This window comes from Apis mellifera, linkage group LG8, assembly GCF_003254395.2.
Source record: "Apis mellifera strain DH4 linkage group LG8, Amel_HAv3.1, whole genome shotgun sequence".
In the NCBI taxonomy this organism is placed as follows: domain Eukaryota; kingdom Metazoa; phylum Arthropoda; class Insecta; order Hymenoptera; family Apidae; genus Apis; species Apis mellifera.
In genome coordinates this window covers 1,164,691-1,188,696 of record NC_037645.1, presented here as the reverse complement: position 1 = coordinate 1,188,696, position 24,006 = coordinate 1,164,691, and the positions used below count along the sequence as shown (strand labels likewise).

The 24,006-nt window shown below is 25.6% G+C and overlaps 2 protein-coding genes and 1 long non-coding RNA gene across 6 annotated transcripts; 1 reads left to right on the top strand and 2 right to left on the bottom strand.

Moving 5' to 3' along the window:
* Positions 1-5,404: 5,404 nt before the first annotated feature.
* LOC724630 (transmembrane protein 230) lies at positions 5,405-7,748 on the bottom strand. 2 transcript variants are annotated; one of them, XM_006558210.3, is made up of 4 exons: positions 6,862-6,997; positions 6,251-6,360; positions 5,971-6,093; positions 5,405-5,687 (listed from the first exon to the last, which is right to left on the bottom strand). In XM_006558210.3, exons 2-4 carry the CDS (start codon positions 6,338-6,340, stop codon positions 5,550-5,552), a joined length of 351 nt encoding a protein of 116 aa, XP_006558273.1. In that variant the 5' UTR covers positions 6,341-6,360; positions 6,862-6,997; the 3' UTR covers positions 5,405-5,549. The 2 variants fall into 2 exon arrangements, with proteins under 2 accessions (XP_006558273.1, XP_006558272.1); XM_006558209.3 differs by lacking the exon at positions 6,862-6,997 and adding an exon at positions 7,171-7,748 and having other exon boundaries at positions 5,406-5,687.
* A 941-nt stretch (positions 7,749-8,689) lies between these two features.
* On the top strand, positions 8,690-19,808 carry LOC413002. 3 transcript variants are annotated; one of them, XM_006558211.3, is made up of 5 exons: positions 8,690-8,896; positions 11,374-11,491; positions 17,477-17,593; positions 18,285-18,787; positions 18,947-19,808. In XM_006558211.3, exons 2-5 carry the CDS (start codon positions 11,381-11,383, stop codon positions 19,446-19,448), a joined length of 1,233 nt encoding a protein of 410 aa, XP_006558274.1. In that variant the 5' UTR covers positions 8,690-8,896; positions 11,374-11,380; the 3' UTR covers positions 19,449-19,808. The 3 variants fall into 3 exon arrangements, with proteins under 3 accessions (XP_006558274.1, XP_006558275.1, XP_026298026.1); XM_006558212.3 differs by lacking the exon at positions 8,690-8,896 and adding an exon at positions 16,739-17,169; XM_026442241.1 differs by lacking the exons at positions 8,690-8,896; positions 11,374-11,491 and adding exons at positions 15,913-16,670; positions 16,739-17,169.
* On the bottom strand, positions 11,427-13,269 carry LOC102656151. The gene is made up of 4 exons (XR_003305164.1): positions 12,648-13,269; positions 12,290-12,374; positions 12,084-12,197; positions 11,427-11,546 (listed from the first exon to the last, which is right to left on the bottom strand). It is a non-coding gene; the product is annotated as an uncharacterized LOC102656151 (long non-coding RNA).
* Positions 19,809-24,006: the final 4,198 nt, after the last annotated feature.

Sequence of the window (24,006 nt, the reverse complement as noted above, 5' to 3'; positions counted from 1 at the left end):
ATCTTCATGTTAATAGAATAAAAATACTGAAGTAAGTATTCATCTTTGATTTTCTTTTTCTTATCTAAATTTAACATTTAGATGTTCCTAATTTATTAAAAAAAAAGAAATAATTTCTTAAAATGATTAATTATAATTTTTTTCTATGATTATTTTTTTGAATGTTTTTAATATATTTTTATTAAATTGAATAATTTTATTTTTTCGATAAAGTAATAATTATTATTATTATATATTTTTATACAATATATTTTTTTTTCAAATTATTTTCAATTATAAATATGAAAATATTATATTTATATAATATTTATAAAAATTTTATATTTATATTTTATAATCATTAATATTATATTTAAAATTTTTTTTTTATTAGTTTATTTATTGTGAATAATTCGTAAAAATTTTATTCAACAATGCTATGTGATTATATAATATATTTATTATTATTATAAATATAATATAATATACATATTATTATTATAATAAACAAAATAATAAATTTCATTACAAAACAAAAGTTTCAAATGATGTTAAGACATTGAGTTACAATTATTATAGTTGTGACTTTAATATATATATATATATATATATATATATATATATATTAACTTTATTAACTTGCTAATTTTAGTTGATATTTATAAAAATTGATAAGTAAAAAGAATAATGAAGAAAAAAGGAAGAAAGATACAAAATTAATAAATGATAAAATTATTATTTCAACAATTAATATTTTCAATTATATATTGTATTTATTTTGCTTAAAATTTTAAAATTTTATGAGGTATATAAAAGTTTTTTTATATTATCGATATATCAATTGTTTATGATTTTCGTTATTTTATCGTTATTTTTAAATATTTTCGCGGTGACATTCGAAACTAAATAAAGTTCGAATATATACATGTGTTCTTCCATATGAATTAAATTGTGAAATATTAGAAGTGATTAATAAAAACTTAGATATAATTTATATTCATTTGTTTTTAAATAAAAAAAAAATCACAATATTAAGTAAGTATAACATTATTGTCAGAAATTATTATATTTAGTATTTTACTATGTACATATTCATATACTTATTGCAGAAAATTGCATTAAATTTTTGTAAAAAAATAATATATTGTAATAGTATTTTTACTTTTTTTTGTGTCGATAAATATTATTTATTTTAATATAAATACGAAAGATTAAATAAAAGTGAATATTTTTTGAAATAGAAATGAATCGTTTAAAAAAAAAATTTAAACAATGTTGTAATAAATTTGATATCGAAATTAATAAAGATATTTTAAATAAATTTAAAAATGTTTTAGGTTTAAAAAAAGTAATTATTGTTTTAATAAATTGTTTAATGCAAAAAGATATATATATTAAATAATATATCATTGATGCATAATATTCCATTGCAATATAAAATTAAAAATAATACATTAATCATTGATAATATAAAAAATATGAACAATTATTCTAATCATTTATATTTTCTCTAAATAAATGAAATAATGATTCTAAAGGAAATTAATCAACTAAATTATCAAAAACTAAAATTAAAAAAATTAAAATAATGAAAAATCATGTAAAAAATTAAATAAAAATCTAAAGATATTAGATTGCAATGTAAAAATAAAAGTTAAAAATAATGATATTTCCAAAAAAGAAAATTCTGTGACAATTATAGATGAATATAATTTTGTCTTCTGGAAAAGAAAATATAATAAATGATTATTAATTTAAAATACAATTACTAATTTTGTTCTATTTTTATTACATTTTTGTATGTTCGTATCTTTTTCTGTACAAATTTTTTATTTTGACTATTGTTTAAATATTTCATTAGATAAAATTATAAAAGCTGAAGCATTAAAGAATGGTACGAAATTAAAATTTTATTTAAGAAGACTCTCATAATATGATATAAATTTTAATGTAATAAAAGTAATTTTAAAATATTACATAAAAATGATTTAATAAAAAATTTACAAAACAAATATAAATATCTCCAAGTACAAAAAATATATCTGAGTATTTTTTGTCCAATCAAAAAGAAAATTTAAAATTATTGTAAAAAATTCATATAAAGATACAGATTTATTAAATCAATGTATAAATAATAATATTGCAAAAAGTGATAATAATACTGCAAAAAAAAAAATAAAATTAAATGTAAAACATATGTTACAAGATTGTAAATATGAATTTAAAAATAATTATATATTATTTTTTAAAAAAAATTATTTGAAAAAATAACTTCAAATTCTTACTATTTATCTTCTATTAAATATTGTTACTCAAGTGAAAATATAGATTTAGTGGTAGATACAAAAGTGGTAGATACAAAATTAAAAAATGACAAAAATATTCCAAATCCTTTAAAAGAGAATCAAATTCAAATTTCTAGGAATATTAATAAACAAGATTGTGATTTTCTGCAGAGTATACAATTATGTGAATCAACAATATCAAAAGTAGTATCAAATAAGTTGTGTATAAAAAATCAGTCTTTTCTTTTAAATGAAGAAAATAATGAAAAAGAAATAAATAATGAAATGGAAGACCGTATATTTTTATTTGCAGATTCAATCCTTATGAATGAGTAATTATTTATATTTTTAATTATTGTATAATAATAATTAATATAATTGTTATTAATTGCTTTTGATATTTAAAAATATTTAAATTTTTACAGGTATTCATGTTTGTTAGATGATTCATCATATATTGAAAAATCATTTGAAATGACTGATAATGTATTTGAAAATTATTACAAAAATACTACAAATTTTAATAAAATATATAGCAATAACAATGAAAATAATATTCCAAAAAGAAATATAAAATCAAAATCAAAAAAAAGTACTTTTATTGCTAACAAAAATACTTTATAAAAAAAATCTTTTTATAATAAACAAACTTCTGAAATAAAAGATATAACAATGAAATTAAAAATTTAAAAATATTAGTGTACTTAAAGCTATTTGCCAAGGTTATTGTTATGATATTATAATTAATAATATATGTAGCAAATAGGAAAATTGTCGTTTTAAACATAATGTATGCAGGTAATAAATAATTTAATAAAATATTATAATTATTAAAATTGTTTTTTTATGTGCATAATTGATATATTTAGTTGATATGATAATTGACATATATATTTTTAATTTTAAATGAATTTTTAAATTAAGATTTTTTAAAGAACATTTTCTAAAGAATTTGATCAGAATAATTAATTTATTTAAATATTTAGACTTAAATATTTTTAAATTATAATAATAAAATTTTATATAAAAAAATATAAGCATAATATTTTATTTTAAATTCTGAATTAAATTTTTTTTATAAATTTAATTTCAATGACATAATTTGCTTTATATATTTTTTCAAGTTTCAATAAAAAATAAATTTGTATTGAAATATTTTTTAATTAAAAAAATATTACATTAAAATATATTAATATTTATTTTAAAATATTCCTAAGTTCATTTAATATTTTTTAGTCCAACTTGGAGCAAATGCTATATCATAGCAAATATCATATGATGTTGCCAAATATATTTTGATTCGTTTAGCTGAGAAAAATTTATGGGTATTAGCTTATGCACTTCTTAAAAATATTAATTTTATAATTCAAGTAAAAATTCATTTGCATAAAATTGATGCTGCAACTATTTTACTTTTTGCTGAAATATATTTAGCAAATCAACGAATTATAAAAGCTTTTACCTTACTTAAACATGAGTTACTTTCTTATTAAGATATAATATTTAAAATGAAAATTAATAATTAATTGCAGTTATATTTATGAAACATTTTTTTCTAGAAACTAATCTCATATGTACTGATGCAAGTGGAAATATAATGGAAAATATATTCTGTAAAAGATAATCCTATTAGAGTACAAATAATAACCACTTTATTAAATGCATTTTGTGAAAGATTTCCAGATTATGCAATTTTTCTTTTTCATCTTTTAATTGTAGATGAATTTAGCAATTTTTATCCAATAGGTAAAAATAGTTTTATATGATTAAATGATATTATTTATTAATAAATTTAATAAATACATTCAGAATATATATTTTTAAATATACATCACATTTTTAGAACTTACGAATATTGCAAATAAAATAATATTAATGCTTTTATTAAACAATCATGATTTAATTGCAAACATTGCAAAATTAATTATGAAATATAATTTTATATTAAATATTATTACATTTCGTGCATTAATTGTCAAATTGGTTCATATTAATGTGACATTAGCTAAACGTTTACATTAAATAGTAATTAATTTAGGAATATATTCTAAATTACAAGTAAGCATAAGTGTTCATGTATTTTTATATTAAAAAAAAAAATTATAATTGCTGTTAATAAAAAATATTCATATCACTATATATATTGTGCTCATCATTTTTTGAGATTAGTTTTATCCAACAACACATCTTATTATAAATTCTGATTGGACAAAAAAAGAAATGTATCTTACAATGTTGGATTTAATAGAACAACTTTTATCAAATATTGGATCTGAAATCAATCATCTAAAAAAATATTCTGTATATCTTATTTTTGAGGAAAGTTATACTTACTATTACTTATATTTTTAATTAGAATTTATTAATTAATCTTAATCTTTTACAGAATTTAAATAAAGAAATTTTGTAATAAAAAAATAAATCAACAATATGATAAACAAATGGAACAGAGTAAACTTTTAATGCAAAATATATTACAAAAAGAATTCAATCCATTTATTTACCAACAAAAAAACTTAAAGGTAAAATATGTAAGTTAAGTAGTATAAATATTTTAAGATATTTAAGAAATAAACAATAAATTCGAATTTTAATCATACATATATTTAATTAAAAGGAAACAATTAATGGAAACAAGATTATATTTTTGAATAAATTGTTTCTTTAAAATTTTATGTAAAAATTTCAATTTTAATTTTTTAACTTCTAAACTGATTTACTTATACAATTTAATTATTATAATTTAATTATAACAAATATTATTTAATTTTTATTTTTAAATTAACAATATTTCGTTTATAATTGTCTTATACACAATATATTACAAATTTTAAAATATATTTTTAAGATGATTATGTCTTGAGTAAGTTAAAATATATTGTATTATGAAGTTATACACATTATAAATACTATATAATTGTATAATAATAAATTATATGTAATATATATATAAATTTCTTTTTTTTTGAAAGCATATGATAATTACATCAAAATAGTACATATATAGTTATAATACAATAAAATAAATCTTTGATATTATTGATAAATTGTGTATTCTTTACACTTAAATCTAATAAAATGAACATTTAAATAAAATATTAATGTATAAAATTAATTTAAATAAAATTCTATTGCAATATTATACTATCGTAAGTAACTCTTGATATTTATATGTATAATTCAATAAAAACATATTTATAATTTATAAAAACAAAATAAATTAAACATTTAAGATATTAATTATTTAAAATCTTCATAATTATTTCTTCAAAGACTTGCATTTGATTAATCAAATTCTGGTATGTCATCAAATGAATAACCTGGTACTTTTTGATAAGCTAAAATAGCTACCCTCATATGATAAGCACCTGGTATAAACATTAGAATCCCTAAAATAATAAGTGGCCACATACGATCTGAATACTGTAAAAAATAAAATAATTATTAAATATATATATATATATATATATGTATATATATATATATATAAAATTGTTTACTATTATTATTAAACTATTGTTATTACAATTATATTTATTTTTTATTAAATTGATACAATTAATATAATATATATAAAATAAATATATATATAAAATAAAACATACATGTATTTTGAAATAATAAGAAAAGATATTTTTTTTAAATTATAATGAAATGCAATAATTTCAAAAATATAAAATATAAAAATATTGTTAAGATACTTTACCTTAGAATCAATATGTCCACTTACAATTAGACTGCCCATAATAAGCATTATAGTACCTCCAACAAAAAGAAGAGCAGCTAATGTAATGGCTTTCCATGGTATTTTTACTGATGGACTCACAAACTGTTGAAAAAATATTTAATCAATCGCTTAAAATTTTACTTTGTAAAATTTTTCACGTGTTTTAGTTACATAATATCTTGATTGATTTTAATAAATATATTTATAATATTATGAAATAGAAAAATATTTAAAATATATTTAATAAATAATATTCAACCTGGGAATCAACAAAACCATTATCAGTTTCTGTAAGCTGTGTATAATCCACGTTGTTAAATTGTTTATCACCAAGTTTCCTTCTAGACATACTCACTTTGTGAATATAATCTATAAAAATAAATTTAATTGCAAGTTTTTATAATATCAAAATTTTCATTATTTCTCTAAATTAAATTAAATTAAATTAAATTAATCTTAATCATTATTTTATATTATATTTAAAATAAATTTTGTCTTGTATAGATTGTTTTTCAATTATTTTTAACGATGTATTTCATATTTCATAACATTTTATTTATTGTATAACAAATCTTCTTTATGAAAATATTCTATGAAATTTGTATGTAATTGATCGAATTAATCTATCAAAAATATGTAAATATTTTGTAAACTGAATATTTCATTCTTTCAAAAATATGAAATAAATTTATTAATATTGATTGAATTATGAATATATATATATTGTTTATAAATATTTCAAATACATATTAAATTATGTACAAATTATAATTATAAATTGTAGCGTAATTGTAAATATATAGAGTATTGAAAATGTCAAACTATGTCAAATGAAACAAGTTTTTCTATCAATAAATTGTTGTACTTAACTTTTTAACAAATATCATTCATAATAACTTAGAGAAAAAAATTAAATTTTGCAATTTATTATTTTTATTAAAAGAAATGAACAAAAACACTTATAGGTTATTATCTATAGTATTTGATACGTGTTTTAAATTCAAAACGCATGCGCGTACGTTAAAAGTAGGGATAGATTCCGAGGGAACGTTTAAATATTTAATTTATTTAACATTATATAGCAACAAATAGAGATAAATTTGATTTAAGAAAAGTATAGTGAAAGTATAGTATTAAGAATTTAAAAACAAATATTATTATATATAAATTAAATATTACCTGTGCTACACCAACTCGTCCACATATCAATCAACAATTGAACACTTAAAATCGAATGGATAAAATCATCAAATTATTTTTATTGGACTTTGCTATCGATGAAGAAAATGTTGTACGATTTTAAAAAAAAAAAAGACAGGCTTCAAATTCATTTTGACAAATCTTTTAGATGCCATTTTAATGCTCCTAAATAAAATGAATCAATTTCTCAAAAGTTCGTTAATATTTTTAAATTGGTTTAAAACCCAGATTTCTATTCTTTCATAAAAATGTATAAATTAATCAAAATCACTACTTAAATAAATGAATAACAATATATGCAGACATTCAGCTCATGTAACTAGTAACCAAATACTAATTATAAGTAATTATTTCCACACAAATTTTCATCAAACAAAAATATTATTGACTTATAGTCAAGAAAGCAATTGATTAAGAATTAGATACACGAAGTTTATAAATTAATATTACTATTTTTCTAGTACATTTAACGCGCACTATTAGCATAGACAACTTTAACTTTGAGATTTTCAATTACACTTCTTGTCAGTTGGTCGGATCGATCTGCGAAAATGAAGAGGCGGTGGAAGCTGTGCTTTCCTGCGCCGTGACGTTGAACACAGTACCGTACAATTATAAGGGTTTTATAGAATTTCAATAATATCATGACATTTTCAAAGCGAATATTTTCTTATAGTAGTTTTATATTACTTACATGAAAATAAAATATAAAGGAATTGTGGAATTAAAAATAAAATTTTGAATTTCAAAAATACATGTGAAAATATAGTAAGACTGTATATTTTCGTTACAAAAAATATAATTGTAAAGAAAAAAATGTAAAATAAAAATAAATATGAATATTTATTTTATTTATATATTTTTTCACAAAAATGATTTATTAAATTATATAATTACAGAATTTGAAATGTCTAAGAAGCATCACTTTTTGAACGCATTAATAATTTCGAGAAAAACACGATATTAAAGGTCAATGTATGGAAGATGAAAAATCGAAGAAATGAAAGAAAGAATCGATATATTTCTTTAAAATAAATTATATGCATGAGAAAAAAGAGTTTGATGGACTTAATCATAATTCAATGATATTTTTTTAAAAATATTGATTCGTATATAACATAGCTAATTTTTACAACGATCATATAATAAACATATATTTATATATATTAATATAATTATACTTCCATCAAATAAATTAATATTAATGATTATAATTTCTAACTAAAGTTAGAATAATTGAAATATTTATATATCAACAAATTTTGAATTATTTATACTTAATTATCTTATTCTCTTGAGATTTTTTTTTCAAACATTAAGCATACTGATTGAAAAGAAGTTTTCTTTAAACAAATTCGATTAACAATCCTGCAATTAAATGAAAACGCAAAACTCTGTAGTGCTGGGTGCTGGAAGCTAATGATACGATATTGAAGAAAAAAAGCGCCTGCGCTGGGACTAGTACAGTGGTGTTAGGTGCAAGGAGGGTAATGGTGACCTAGGGGCGGCAGTGCGGGTTCAGGGGGCGGCGAGGGCGGGTGCCTCCGTTGGAACTACCTCTTGATAACAGCCCGCAACTATTCTCACCTCCGGCCGATTTCACGCCGCGTAATTCTCATTTCTTTCGACAATCGAATATCCGTCGATCACAGTGATTATTATTTACGACTTGCTGGAATAACAATCACGCGATTAATTTGTTAAGGTAAATCGAAGAAGCATAATTATAATATCCCGATTAAGAAATGGATGCGATAAATCATTAGTCATCGGTGCGCCAACAATAAAAAACGTTTAAAATCTTTTGCCTGTGATATTTCCATTAAGAAGTTATGCGATTTGGATCATAGTGTTTTCCGTTGTGATGTTATCGTGATACTGGCGTGATTATCTGCAGCAATCGCTGCATGTACGTAGTCGTTGGTTACTTGTCGATAAATGAAAATCCTTCGCAGTTTAGGATGCTGTGAAACATGCCACGTATATTAATTCACATCGTATTTTCATTTATGTAATGTTTATGTAATGTTACCTAAGTCGGTTCATTAATTAAATTGAGAACACGTTTAATTTCATCGTAAAAATAATAGACTAGAGCCATACGTGGACATACGACGCGGGACAAGTTACGGTAATAAATTGAAGACGATAAATCTGTTTAAATATTCAGGCAAAGATATACTTCGCTTTAAAGGCGGGAAAAAATAAAGTAAGAGAGTTTGAAAGAATTATTCTTTCTACTATTACGATTTTACGAGTCGTAAGGGATAATCTTATTACTTTTCGCTGAATTTTCTTTTATCTATATTTGATTTTTTTTAGTAAGATAATCTTCTTTTCTCGTTTCATTGCCGTCCTTCTAGAATTTATTCATTCTAAAAAAAACGAATGTTTTCTTTATTATTAAAAATATCGTTGACATAATATTGCGAAACTAATACTCGTTATTCATGATAGTTTGGTTTCTTTGTGTAATATAGAAATTTTTTCGCTTTACATTTTATTCAATTGACATGATCACTCGGTAAAATGAATTTTACACGAAGAACAATTTATTCGTACGAGTGAAATTCGATAAAAAATTCAATATTTTCAATTTTTAATTATTTATTTAATTATTTTAGTACATATAATTTAGTACACATATAATACTAATCGATATTGACCATTTGTATTCTCGATTCATTGATTATCATCAATTAATCTAATTAGTATGATAAGATAATATAATATTATATAATTATAAATTTTAATATCTTATTTTTAATTAATTTTCTATACTTTGATATTTCGCAAAATATTTTCATAGTGCAATTACTTTGTCAATAAATTAAATAAAAATAAATTAAAATGTTAAATGCTTAGTTAGTAATACTAGATTTATTGGCATTTTTCATAAAATAAATCGCTTGCAAGTAACTTAAAGAGAGAGATAAGTTATCTTAATTACAATCAATGTCGTTTCTCTTTCTCACAATGCGTAACTAAATATATTGTTTTAAAATATTGAAGATTATTATTATCGATCAATAAAAAAAAATATGGAGATTATACTGACATCGATGACACTGTTAACTGTTGTAGGCATAACTAAGCGCATTATAGACATAGATAACTGTCGCCACTTGAGAAATAATATGCTTTAGTCTTATCCAATCATTATAGATATAAAAAAAAAAAAAAAAGATCATGTAATTTTATATTATTATCTCTAAATTCTAAATCTTTGAAATTTCACAATATTAAATATTTGAACAAAATTTTAAATCTCAATTTTTAGTTCTGATGATCATTAAATTTCAAGTTATTAAATTTTTTTTTAAAATTCCAAATTCCAAGTTATTCCAAATAAAGTCATTAGTTTTCAATCTTAAATAAATCCTCTAGTATTACAACTTTTAGAATGAATATATCATTTATTCATATTCTCGTTTTTCTTTTGATTTCTTTCTGAGAATACCAGAATTGATTCAATTATCATTCTAACTTATTACTTTCATCTTTCCATATTAATGATTTTGAAAATTGAATAATTGTGAATGCAAGTCTGAGCGTGCACGGATATGTTCTACTTGTTGCAATAAGAAACTAGACCTTGGAATTTTCTCATGAACTTTTGGTAAAAATGGTTAGAATGACGTTTTTTTTAAAGTTCAAAAGTATATTCGTAATTATATAATCATTGTACAGAAAGATCTTTATCAATACGTATTTATAAACGAACATGAACATGAAACGAGAACATAATGGCATTATAGTTCGCTAGATATATATAGTCACCGACTAATTTGCCTCGCTTTACATCTCGAAGCGATCTAATCGATTTTTCTTTCTCATAAGTTTCTATTTGATCGATTCGTTGAAAACTATGACGTTCAATCAACTCTAGGAAATTATTATTGTGAATGATTCATGGAGAAAATCTTTAAATCAATAATTAATAAGTCATTTGAAAGTCATTAAAGAAAGATACATTAAAGATATCATATTGTTTTATTACAGTTAATTAATTAATTAAATATTTATTGATTTTTATCATAATGATTTCAGTTCCAGCAAATTTTCGAATATTGAACAATTTGATTGAAAATTGTACGGACCTATAAGATCATATGTTTTGAGGAAGACCGATTCAAGTAGTTCAAAAATTTGCCACTTACACAATGATCTCTTGGTAATTAGTTTCAGTATGGAGTGTCCTGAAGCGATGGAACGAGGCAGAAACTTTCGTTTGCTTGCCAAGGAAGAACTACCTAAACTCTTGGACTTCCTTGATGGCTATTTGCCCGAATCCTTAAAGGTGCGTCCGATCTCCTTTTAAACTTGTTCAATTTATATTTTCATTCAAAAAAATCCTAAAAAATTTTCTTAGAATTTATAATTTTTCTTAAATTTTTAAAATAATAATTAAAAATTAGAAAAAATTCTGATTTCATTAAAAATCATTGAAATAAAAAAGAAAGTCTTGATTTGATTATAAAAATTATGGAAATCCAGAAAAAACAGTTTTTGAATATATGTATATATAAATAATAATTGCTTGATTAATTCATAATTAATGGCATCTTTTTATATATAAAATTCAATTTACAAATGATGTCATATTTCAATTACATCATTTATGAATGATGTCATATTTCATAGAAAAACCTAATTTGTCTTGTTATGTATAAACGAATTAATTTTGCTTAGTTTGCAAATATTTTCTCTGTTATTATGTTTTAGGCTAATATTTTCTTTTTGTTATTGTATTTTAAGCTTTTTAATAATAATTCCAATGATTAATAACGAATCATTTTTATAATTATCAGAATTTGTAATTCTCTACAAATTATTATATTTTTTTATATTTTTAATACATGAAAAACATAATTGATTAAAGTTTTTGAAACCTTTTTATAGAGTAAAATTTAATTGAAAATTCCGACGTCTTCTCTGTTAAAGCAATTTTAAATTATTCTTCCAAGAAGATTTTGAATTTCATGGAACATCAATGAAACATAGATCTACAATATTTAAAAGATTAATATATATCATGATAATATTGAATTCATGGAATAAAATATCTCAAAAGGAATTTAGTGAAAAAGATCAATACCTGTTGTGTCTGCCACTTTTAAACTACTTTTCCATAGTCTGAAGTCTTTGAATGATATTGTTAAATTATATGTTAACTTTCCATTCTAAAATTAAAACTTAAAATAATAATCTTGATAAATTTAAAATAATAAGTATTAAAGATGATGATTTTTCACATTGAAATTAGATTAGGAAAATAAATCTAATGAAGAAAGAAAGTACAAGACAAAAACAAGTTGAAGTAAACAGAAGAAAGAAGAATAGAAATAAAAGTTGTCGCGTGGTTGATAGAAATTGGATGAACCGTAAAGGGGAACTATAGAATATTGTAGGATTCCCGAGGGAAGAGGCGACGAGATTCGATAGGATAAGATTACCGGTGCAAAGGAAGAGATTCCTGCGTAGTATTTCCTCCGTAACCTGGTCTAAATGGTGGGCCGTTGTGCTAGGTTAGTGTCAAGGTCGCGGCTGGTACAGATCGTTTTGCGCAGCGGCGATATTCTCGGTGTGATATTTGCATGTGGCGTCGTAAAGTAGTACAGACAATGCGACATGATTTCTTTTATTTTTTAAATCGTATATGTATAGTATATAATATCGAACAATCTCTTCTGATTTCGATGGCATAAATATATGTGTATTGATTATGAAATTTAAAATCGTGTTCTCATTTTCCATTATAACTGATATTTTTTAGCCGCTTTCACCTTTGTCATGCTACACAGACCAGTAACGGTTTATTTTAACTTTACTTCGTGAAGTTTCTTCTATGTATTTTCTGTACTGGTCGATACTATTAGCAGACTAACTAAATTATTACAAGGTATTAAGATGATATAGTGTCACTAAATATTAGTGATTTTTATTAATTAATATCAAATATTAGTAAGAGCTATTTATAAAGTATTTTCAAAATTTATTATTAGTACTAGTTTGTAGTACTAATACGTTTTGCTTTTTGGTTTGTTCAATTTGGATTTTTTTTCTATAAAATATATTAAAATAGCATAAATAATGATTATAATAATAAATTAAATTTAAAAAATTTTATAATAATATTAATAATAATATTTTATTACCATTGATTATTTACAAGAAATTATCATCAAATTATATTATCTCGATATATTATTTCTTAATTGCAGATTTGAATAAATCTGCATATAACGTTATGTCTATTTCTATGATAGTTTTGTCGAGGCGTTAAATGAAGTTTTAGTATTTCCATTTAATCGAAAACGTGTAGACACCTGTTAATATAAATTCAGCAGAGTGTGATAATCGGTCAATGAGCATGTATTTCAGAGTCAAATTGTTAAATCTAGCTTACCTTTCTATGCTGATTTATTCATTGCTAATAAGACATTTATTTCGACATACTTTTCAATTAAGACTGTCTTGTAATTCTCAACAAATAATGAAAAATTTTCCTACCTGTATAATAAGACTTCTTAATCTTCTTTCTCCTTCTTTTTTTTTCTTTTTGCAAAGTGAGATTTCCAGCACAAGCATATTTATTAGAAATTAATAGAAATAAGAAATTTCTATATATAATTTTAAACGATCTCTTAAAAGATATTGCGTAGATAACCGTGTATTATTGAAATTTCATACATCAAATAATATCGTTACGTAATAGATTGTGATTGGCATCTAAATTATTATGACTTCGATATTGCTTTATGTTAATTCCACAATTTATATTCAATACCTTCGAGAATCTGTTACAAAAATAAACAATGAACGTTAGATTGATGAGTTTAGTGTCGCCGAATTCGCAATTAAATTATTAGCCACCAGAGGTCTCTTTTTAAAAAGTTACTAGAAAAACTTGATACATAAAAAAAAAAAAAAAAATTAAAAAAAAAGCAAACAAAATGAAGAGAAATCAATTAGAAAGATGGCATCGACCCATCTTTTTCTCTTTCACCTTTCATTCTTGAGCTAGTGAGTTATCGATCTAAAAAGAGCTTTGTTTGTTACTCGTCGACGGGTAGCGGAGTGGCGGGACTATCGGTGTTACGACTGCTGGCCACGCCACCTCGATTCCGCTACCGATGTGCAAGGTGTAGCGGAGTCAAGGCCAAGGTTGCGTTTCCATGATCAACGCGCGGTGTCGATCTCGTAATCTTTTCACGATATCAAGATATTCGTTTTTGCGACATTCTGTTAAAATATAATATTATAAGTGTAATTAACATTATCAAGAAAATGATCGATTGTTTATCTGAAATCATAAATCTTCCGTTTGATACAATATTCATAAGTTCGTATGAATTCAACAACTATATTACAATGTCGAGAGTATGTACATACAATATATAATTATGCAGAGAATATTTCGTGATAGCTGATTTGACGCTTAATATAGCAAGATGGAATCACTTAAGGATCCTAATGTTACTTTTTATGTATAAAGATTAGGTCATAAATGTATATTTATACTACATTTGATTTCTGAATAGTTGAATGCTGATTATATATTTTGGAAGAAAAATTATAAATTTCTGAAATTGATTTGATTTCTACATGACATATTTATAATAAATACAATAAAATAATAATTCTGAATAATATTATTATATCAGATTCAATGAGAATATCATTATGATAAACATAATACAAATTTATAGAAATAAAAAATATTCTAAGGTTGGTATTAAAGATCAATATAAATACGTTTCTTCTATCATCATCCATTAGTTTTTCTTAGAGTTCCCATAAGATTTTTAAATATCAATCGTTCAAGTCGTACAAGATAACCTCTTAATTTACAGGATTTTCTTCCGTTCTTGTTCCTGCTATCCAGTTCGCGCGATTCGATAGAATTAACATGCTTATTGGTACTCGTATTACGCGTTATAATGTTTGGCCAACATGAAACGATACCGCATACCGTCATTTATCCTCGAATAAAGTTGTGCCAACCAACGAAAAGGCAAGGTCAAGGTCATGTCCGGACGTGCACACGCGATGCCATATGGCTTTTTCGAATCCGCATTCGAATCGATTCTTCTTGCATGCTTACCAAGTCACGATGATCCTTACCAAGTGACGTCAACCCGGCTCGAAGATGATCGATAATGAGTAATTTTTGACAAAGCATTCTCTCAATCGCTTCTTTTTTTAACCTTTTTTTCTTTTGTCTTCGTGATAAGCTTAATCTTTAACTATATTTCTTTTTTCTCTTTTTAAGTTCTTCAAATTTAAATTGTTGTCAACAAATGACGATGTGAGTAATAATGTTCCTTTTTTTTTTTCAAATAAATAAAAATTTCGTTTCTTAATAAAACGAAATATGAAATATATTGATGAATCATGAATTTAGTTAATTGAGATAAAATGTTTTTATACGTTAAAAATAATTAATAAAGTGCCATAAGATCTGGTTTATCTGGCTTACCATTGCATTTACATTCTATTCTATTATTAACCTCAAATAGATTAGATTGTAATTCGCAATCAATTCGTGTCAAGATTGTTCTATCTTATTAAATTGAATTTTTAAAAATGATTCATCATATTGTTTCTGTTGAATTAAACAAAAATCTTTCGTTTTATTTTTATCATTTATTAATATAATATTAAAGAACAAAAAAAAGAAAAAAGAGAAGAAAGATAGTCACGAAAGACAAAACTTAATTATAATTAAAATCAATCTCACATTTGACTGGTGTACGAAATCCCATAAACTAACGTTTTTATAGTTTGCTTGATTATCGCAATTTAACTTTCCTTTTAAAATTAATTTTATGATCATACAGAGTGACATGTTTACCGGCAAAGAATTTTCTGGGCGTACTGTTTCCACTTAAAAGACACCAAATGAATCGAGACAGTTTCTACAACTTTCTCATTTGCATCATCGTTCCTGCCACTTTTCGAGATCGAGCCAGTGATATGTAAATTTACACCGGTTATACTTCACGTGCTGCATGTGAAACATTTTATTATACGACACGTATGCTCGCCAAAGTATTTCGAGAATAAGTGAGCCCGATTACATTCCCTTTCCACAAAAGAAGATGCGGGGAACTTGTTCGCTTACGATAGAAAGGGAAGGGACGTTAAAATTCCAATTCGTACACGTGAATTCGTCTGAACGTTCGAAAAAGTAAAACTCGATAGAACGGATATCGGCAATGACGGATAAAACGTGCGTAACAAATAAAAACACATGCGGCTACGTGCCATTCCTGACTTGTTTGTATTGAAATTTCAAATCGAATCGACGTGTAAAATTGCCAGGACGTTTGTCGAGTATAATACTCGTCCATTCTGTCTATCTGGTGCAACCAGATTATACGTATAAAATCTAGGACAGGCTACGAGGTTCCGCAATAGATTCTATTGCCGATTATTTACTTACTTTCAACTCGATCGAGGTTGAAGTCGAGCTAGTAAATACATAGTTCATTATAAATTATTTTCACTATATTCTATAATTAATAGATACATTTTCTTTCAGAATTCCTATTGATGCTTTATTGATTTTATTAAACACATTGACTTTGTGGATGATGATGGATCAAACGAATGAAGATTATCCAATTTTCTGGAAAATAGAAATTATTATTTAGAGGAGAAACGATGCTAAAGTGTCAGAGATAACGCATAATAGCCTATTTCATCTTAAGTATCGATTGATAAAGTTCCTTTAATTTTTATAAGTTTATTTAGTTTTAATTATACATTTCTGATTTAGATTTTGATGATAATGAAAGTAGAACGGATAGAATCCGTTCTCTCATTGCAAATGAATATCATTGCAATATTTGACTAAGAAAAGGAACGCTTTAAACACGAAAGTATTAGATACAGCACATGCTAGTTTATTTTAAGAAGCGACGTCTGGAGCATCGCCCTTGGCTAGGCTCTCCTTTATCCTGCAGCTTCCTCGTAAATATCCACCTTTTCATCTGACAAGATGTTGCCTTTAGTGAATGCGCACTGGGAAAAAAAGAAAAGGCTTCCCTTTAACTACCCCAAGAGTTTGTACTCTTCTAATTCTTTCGCGAGATGAAGAAGATTTCCAACTGTTTCTTCGCGGTTCCATAGCTTTGTAAACATACGGTGGGAAAGGATTACTTGTTATTTTGCTTCTTTACTTGCCACAACGTTATTCAGTTGGGAAATGTACCTTGAATAAACTCTCGACAATTGTTTACACCTTTTAACGTAACATTGTTATCTTTCTGTTTCACAGTTCCATCAAACTTTGTTGACCTATATGAATGACAGGGTATGGGATTTTAATTTCTATGTGGCTAATGACTGGCCGGATGATGAGATCTGTTTACATTTTCCAGGCATGACGTTATCTGTAAGTATGAAATACCCATTTGTTTTAGATTACACTTAAGAGCAAGATTGATAAGATCGTGTAGCTTACGCATATAGCAAATATAATTTCATTTCTATCGAATAGGTACATCAGAGAAGAATGTGAATATGAAACATCGCCAAAATCGTAATTTGTTTTCCTTGAAGATATGGATATTATTATATCATTTTTGTTTCCTGCTTGATAATCGAAACACAAGAAAATTGATGGCCCCTTTTCTAACGAATATAAATTTGAAAATCAAAAGGAAAACTCGCGTGTCTTCGACAAATTCATCTTGTTTCCGAACGTATCGCACAGAGGTGCAGAAAATTTGGCCCAAATCCTAGCTTGGCTTTCGTCCAACCTTTTGTTTCACAGCCTTGCCAGTTCATTTCCTGACCTTCCCCTGTAACTTCTCTAATCTGCCGCCCTATCTTATTCCATGCTCTTTACTTAATTAACGTGTCCGCAATTTTGTCCATTCGATAACTGGTTACCATTAAATTCTCTTCATTGTCCTTCCCCAAATTCGCCAATTCATAAATCAAAAATTAAAAAACCTTGATATCTATCATCGTGTTTACGACTTGCGTACAAATCAAATTATTCAATTTCTAACAATAAGATGTAACAATTTCTCTTCTACATTTAATCTAAGATCTCTTTTAATCGCTCGATCGATTTTCAGCCTCATGGTTTACTGTTCGAAAGCGTGGGCGTTTTCTGCCCCAACGATCGACTGGATCTGCTTAAATTATTGAGGGAGGAGGATATTTTGATCGACTGGACGAAGCCCCTTTACATCAATTTCGTTCATTACGATATCGCCGAGGAGTTGATACACCTTTACGAGGGCACAGGGACGATCGAGAGGGTGATAGGGGATGTTTTTATGTGCAAGGATCCTCAGAACGTGGATAACGTGGAGGAACCGGACGAGGAAGCCCATCCCGACATTCAAGTTCAACCCTTGAAAGCGGAACACGCTGAGAGTATTTACGAATTGTATCCAGCGAACGATATGGAGTGTCACGAGGTTTTCCTCCGATTGATCAGGACGCTTCCCGCTGCTGGAGTGTTTGCCAAGGGTAGTTTGGCGGCTTGGATGGTCCAGTCTTATTACGGGGCCATGTTTTCGATGCAAACCAAGCCTGAATATCGGAGGAAGGGTTACGGGACGAAATTGGCAAGGTAGACAAATCTTTCTCTTTTTCTGTTTTTTTATCGTATTAAAAGTTAATCTAATTGCTTGGTGCTTACTGCTTGATACTGTTGATAGAGATTTAGATGGATTTTGAAATAATGTCTTTGATCAAATATACTTCTCCATTCATAATAGCAAAACCGTAGGTACCTGACGAAGCAGGTCGCTGACAGAGGTTATCAGCCTTTCGTGGTCATACGCCCGGAAAACGAAGCCAGCCAAAGTTTGTACAAGAAACTAGGCTTTAGGAAAATCTATCAAACTGTTCGAATGACGTTCATGCCTTTCACGTGGCAAGATGAGGAGAATAAAACGACTCGCATTCTGAGGGAAAATTTGGAGAACGCTGTCAGACAGCTCACCATAGAGCAACAAGTAGTGGACGCTTTCAGAAACGATGAGATTGAAGAGAACGAGGCAGGGAATTCGGAATTTGTGGTAGAGGAGCCTGAGGAAGGAGATGAGAATCCTCCAGATGAGGAATGTATCGAAGTGACGGAAGTATCGACCGAGGAGAACGTGAAAAATATAATCAATGATGATGCAAATGTCGAGGATAATGAGGGGACTGATGATAACGCTGAAGAAGCAGTAAATGATGGTGATAATCAAGACGATGGGGGAACAGACGGTGGGGACGCGGAATAATTAAGTACACGTTCGATTATTCGATAAAAGGTCCATGATTTACGTCGTGTTGCTCGCTCGAGGGTTATCACTCCTCTTTCCAAGGCTGATGGAAGAAAGAAATCGATCAACTATTCAGAAAATTCACACTTCACATGTATGATTTTAAACGAACTACAACTCTCGTTTTAGAACAATTTTCTTAAAGCCTTTGTAAACAAGTTTGAAACGAAAAAAATCTGTAACAATTGAAAGTATTAGATGTGATAGGGATGATTTGTAAGATCGACCGATTACATGCATCGATGTACCTTGGCTACCTTGGCCAAAATGGTTACCTTTCGTTGGAAAGAACTCTCGAGCAGCATGAATGAGATACAAGAAAATAAAAGAAAAATTATTTTAAGAATCTTAATAACTTTACAGCACCCCGCGTTCGTGCGAGGCTTCAATTCGCGTACGAAGAAATATGTATCTACGTACGGATTCCTCATATCAGACTGCTCGAAGTATGTCATGAAGGTCTCAGGAAACAGGTAGACGTATCCTTTGAATTGTCAAGGTTAGATTATTTCAAAGTCTATCTATACCGCGTCGAATATCTTCCTATTGTATTTAGTGGATTATTCGTTATTTCAAACGTTTAATATTAAGTTTATAATAATTGTATATCTACAGTGAAGTATATTTGAAAGTTAACACGAAATTAATTTCTCATTTGGTCGTACTTTTGGACTAATTATTGTAATAATATTTATATCTTTGATAAAATGATATATATATATATATTCTTATTAAGTAGTAAGTATTTGATTGTTATTTATTGAATTAAATCTAATTAACAAGAATATGAATATAAAATTCAGTTTCTTCTAGAAAAAAGAAAACTGAAAGTGATCAATGAAATTTGTTAATCTATTAGCGACTAAAAAATTACGATAGACTTTGAATTACGATTTCACCATATTAAAATAATTAATTCTATTTTGAAAAATGAACAATCAGCGTGAATGAGTCGTCGTGAAACGTACGACAGTTGAGAAATTTACGCGCTGAATCAATCTGTGATTATAATTTCCCTATATAAAGTAGCATTTCGAATAAAAATTCAGAAGCCTCGTGCGACCTCGACACGCTTTCCTTAATACAAGTAGAAGCCAATTACTGTGCCGGTGCGCTCAACCATAGTAAATTTCAGACACATTGAATTATGGGATAACAACTTTAACTCGACAAGATTGGAATAGGGTATTGAATGAAATTTTATTCTAAAATTTATCTACAATTTTAACAAATTGTATGTACGTGCGATTGTGATCCCAGTTTCAGACAAATATTTAATTAAAATCTTACCTATCTAGCTTAAGCCATTTACATTTTCAAGAAATTACTTCATTATTTTTTTATTGAAAAAAGAAAAAAAATAGTTTTTATTATAATATAAAAGAATTTTTAAAGAATGTAGTGCACAGACACAATAATCGGTCTAGCGTGCGAGCCAACGATAATAACAATAAATAATATTAATAATAATAGCGATCATACAATTAATATTACTATTAGTTACAGAATATACATGTATAATATGAATATACGCGCAAAGGGAAGCCCGATCAGCCCGGTTCGGTTATTGAGAAATTCTTTTTAAAATCTAGATGATAGTTACTATTTGTATCATTTTTTCTATATTTCACAGATGATGCATTTTCAATGATACTCTACACGACAAACAAGTGTGAAATAACAGGTTTAAAAAAGTCGTAGCTGGGACGACCGGGCAGTTCCTCGAAGGCCCTCAATGTCCCTCCTTTATTTTGGATTTTCGACGTTGCTGGGGGCCAGCTGTGATATTTTCCCCACTTACGCTCTGGTCATAGTACCAATATTTAGATTTAGACGAAACTTGATTGTTGTTAATGGGACATGCTATAGCTCAATTCTATTAATATTTTGTCATGGATGTGCTTAAAATAGCGAATAAATTTGTTATTTCGCATTGTTTCAGTTATTGACTCTTGGAGGACCAACGAAACTAGCATTGACAGGAATGGAGTAAAATATAAAATTTGAAATTATAATAATGTTAAATTCGGTAATGTTAAAAACATTACTATAACATATATAAGTTATATAGCATCAGTCCTCTAAGTGTAAAACGTTATACAATAAAATGTCACGTACGTTATCGTAAAATGATACAATAAAATTTAATGTATAATTTATATTCTAATATTCCAGTTTAAATAATTACAATAAAAAAAAAAAAACTTGATAAAGAATTTAGAAATAATTCAAACGTACGTGACTATATATATATGTTCAATGTCTAAAAACAAATCTACATACTTCCCTGCATTGCTTGTATGGTAAGCTTGTCAAGTTTTGTTTTGTCAGTTTGAATTATAACAATAATCATAACCTAAATCACAATCAATTTCGTACACTTCTTATACTGTGCACAAGCTCGAATGGAATTTGCAAATATGATTAAATACAGTACGGTTATTACAAAAAAATATATAAATTTTCGAATCGAATAAATGAAAAGGGTACTGAATTTCAAGTTCGAAAACTGTGATTTTATGCACAAGAAAAATTCATCGTAGTTCCTAAAATTAGAACTAGATAGCGGAGGTGGTTAGTGGCGCTGTTGTCAGGACAGTTTCCCTCCATTTTTAAGTTATGCAGTGCAATTTTCGATTCGATTCGATCGCGTTATGTCAATTATAATTCGCAGTGTAATAATATTTTTGTGTCATATATCGTCACTAACTAGTGCTTGAACACCAAGAAGATTTTATTTTCGTTTAATATTATATATTTTTGAATAAATTCAATAATATATAACATATAAATACAGAATAAATGTGTGATTATAAAGTTTGTATAGACAAAAGAAACATGGCAGTTCAAAATTTAATTAACGAATATATTGCTGAATTTATTTTTAAATTTCGACATTATATACCCTTTATCCAGCTACTAATTAAGGTAAAAATTAATTTTATAGTTATATAATATTGTTCTATTAGATATTTTTTTAGTTTCGACTAAAAAATTTTCATTAGTTAGTGACGTATATAATTTGCACAAAATGATATCTTGTAATGGCCGTACCATGTATAATTTCGTTACGTATGTTTGAACAAATTGACTTCAAATTATATAAATCTGTTTCTTTATTCATTTTCAAATATATATATATATCAAACCGATAATAAAAAAAAAATGATTTTAAAAATTAATTTTTTAAATAATAAAAAATGCGTTTAAAATTTTTTTAAATTTTATATCTTATTTTTTATTGATTTAGGAAATTAATTTTTATTTTAATTTGACATATTAATTGACGTAGTAATTAATTGTTAGTATTTTTGTAGTTTCAAATACAGTTAGACGTTTAATTTATCAATCATAATTTTTTGTTTTAAATTAAGAAAGTAATATTAATATTATTTAAAATTCTGTTTTTATATTATATCTTGTTTTGTATACACAATTGTAATGAAAAAAATATGAAAAATATCTAAATGAAAAAATGAAAAAGAAAAAAATAACAACGAAATAATTAATACAATTGAATATTATCTATACGAGCCTGCATCTATAGTTTGTTAATTAATATCGTGCAAATCAATGTCTCGCGAAATAGGCCTAAAATCCGTCTATTAACATCTAAATATGTTTTCTTCTACACTTATTGTAAATATATATATATAGGAATATTCATATATGATGTACATATATGCATATATTCCTACTTCCTCGTGCACGTTGCTTTCCGCTATAACAAAATCTTTATCTGGAGCAACTCTTAAATTTCTGTCATATAACATATGAAAGTTACACGTATGAAACTGTTGAATAAATAAAAAAAGAATATCGCGAGTGCAAAATAATCAGAAGTTTATTCACTATAGAGGACGAGAAAATAAAGTTAACCTATAAAGTGTAATGTCTGGAAAATGTAATTTGTCTACCGTGTGTAGATATCGATTTATGTAATTTGTGTGTTCGATAAAAGCAAATAGTTTTTAGCGTGAAAAACGCTAGTTTTATGCAAATCAGACACCAGAAAAGAGCTTTGGATAATGAATGGAACAAATAAATATGATTTTTCAACAATGGTGTAATTTATTATGCACTTTTATCGACACACTTTTCCGTATCTATATCGACTATATTTATTAAATTCAAAATTAATAGTTATTTTTACACGGATTTAAAATCATAAATTATCATATTTTATTTATTTTTAAATATAGAATCAAATGTTCAATCAATTCTTTTTTTAAAAGATTTATCATCTGTTCATATTAATTTATAATAGGAATTCAAATTTTTTTTGAAAAGAAATTTAATTTCTTTAATTTCTTAATTTTTATAATTCTGTTTTAATTTTCAATTTGTTTTTCACAATTTAAATTTAATATTAACATCAGAAATACAAATATTTCATTATTAACAAACAAATAAATATAACTTCACTTACATCAAACGTAATGATTAAAAGAATTTACAAGACACAATTGTTATTGGTATTTTATCAATTTATAATTGAGTTTTATAAACACATTTT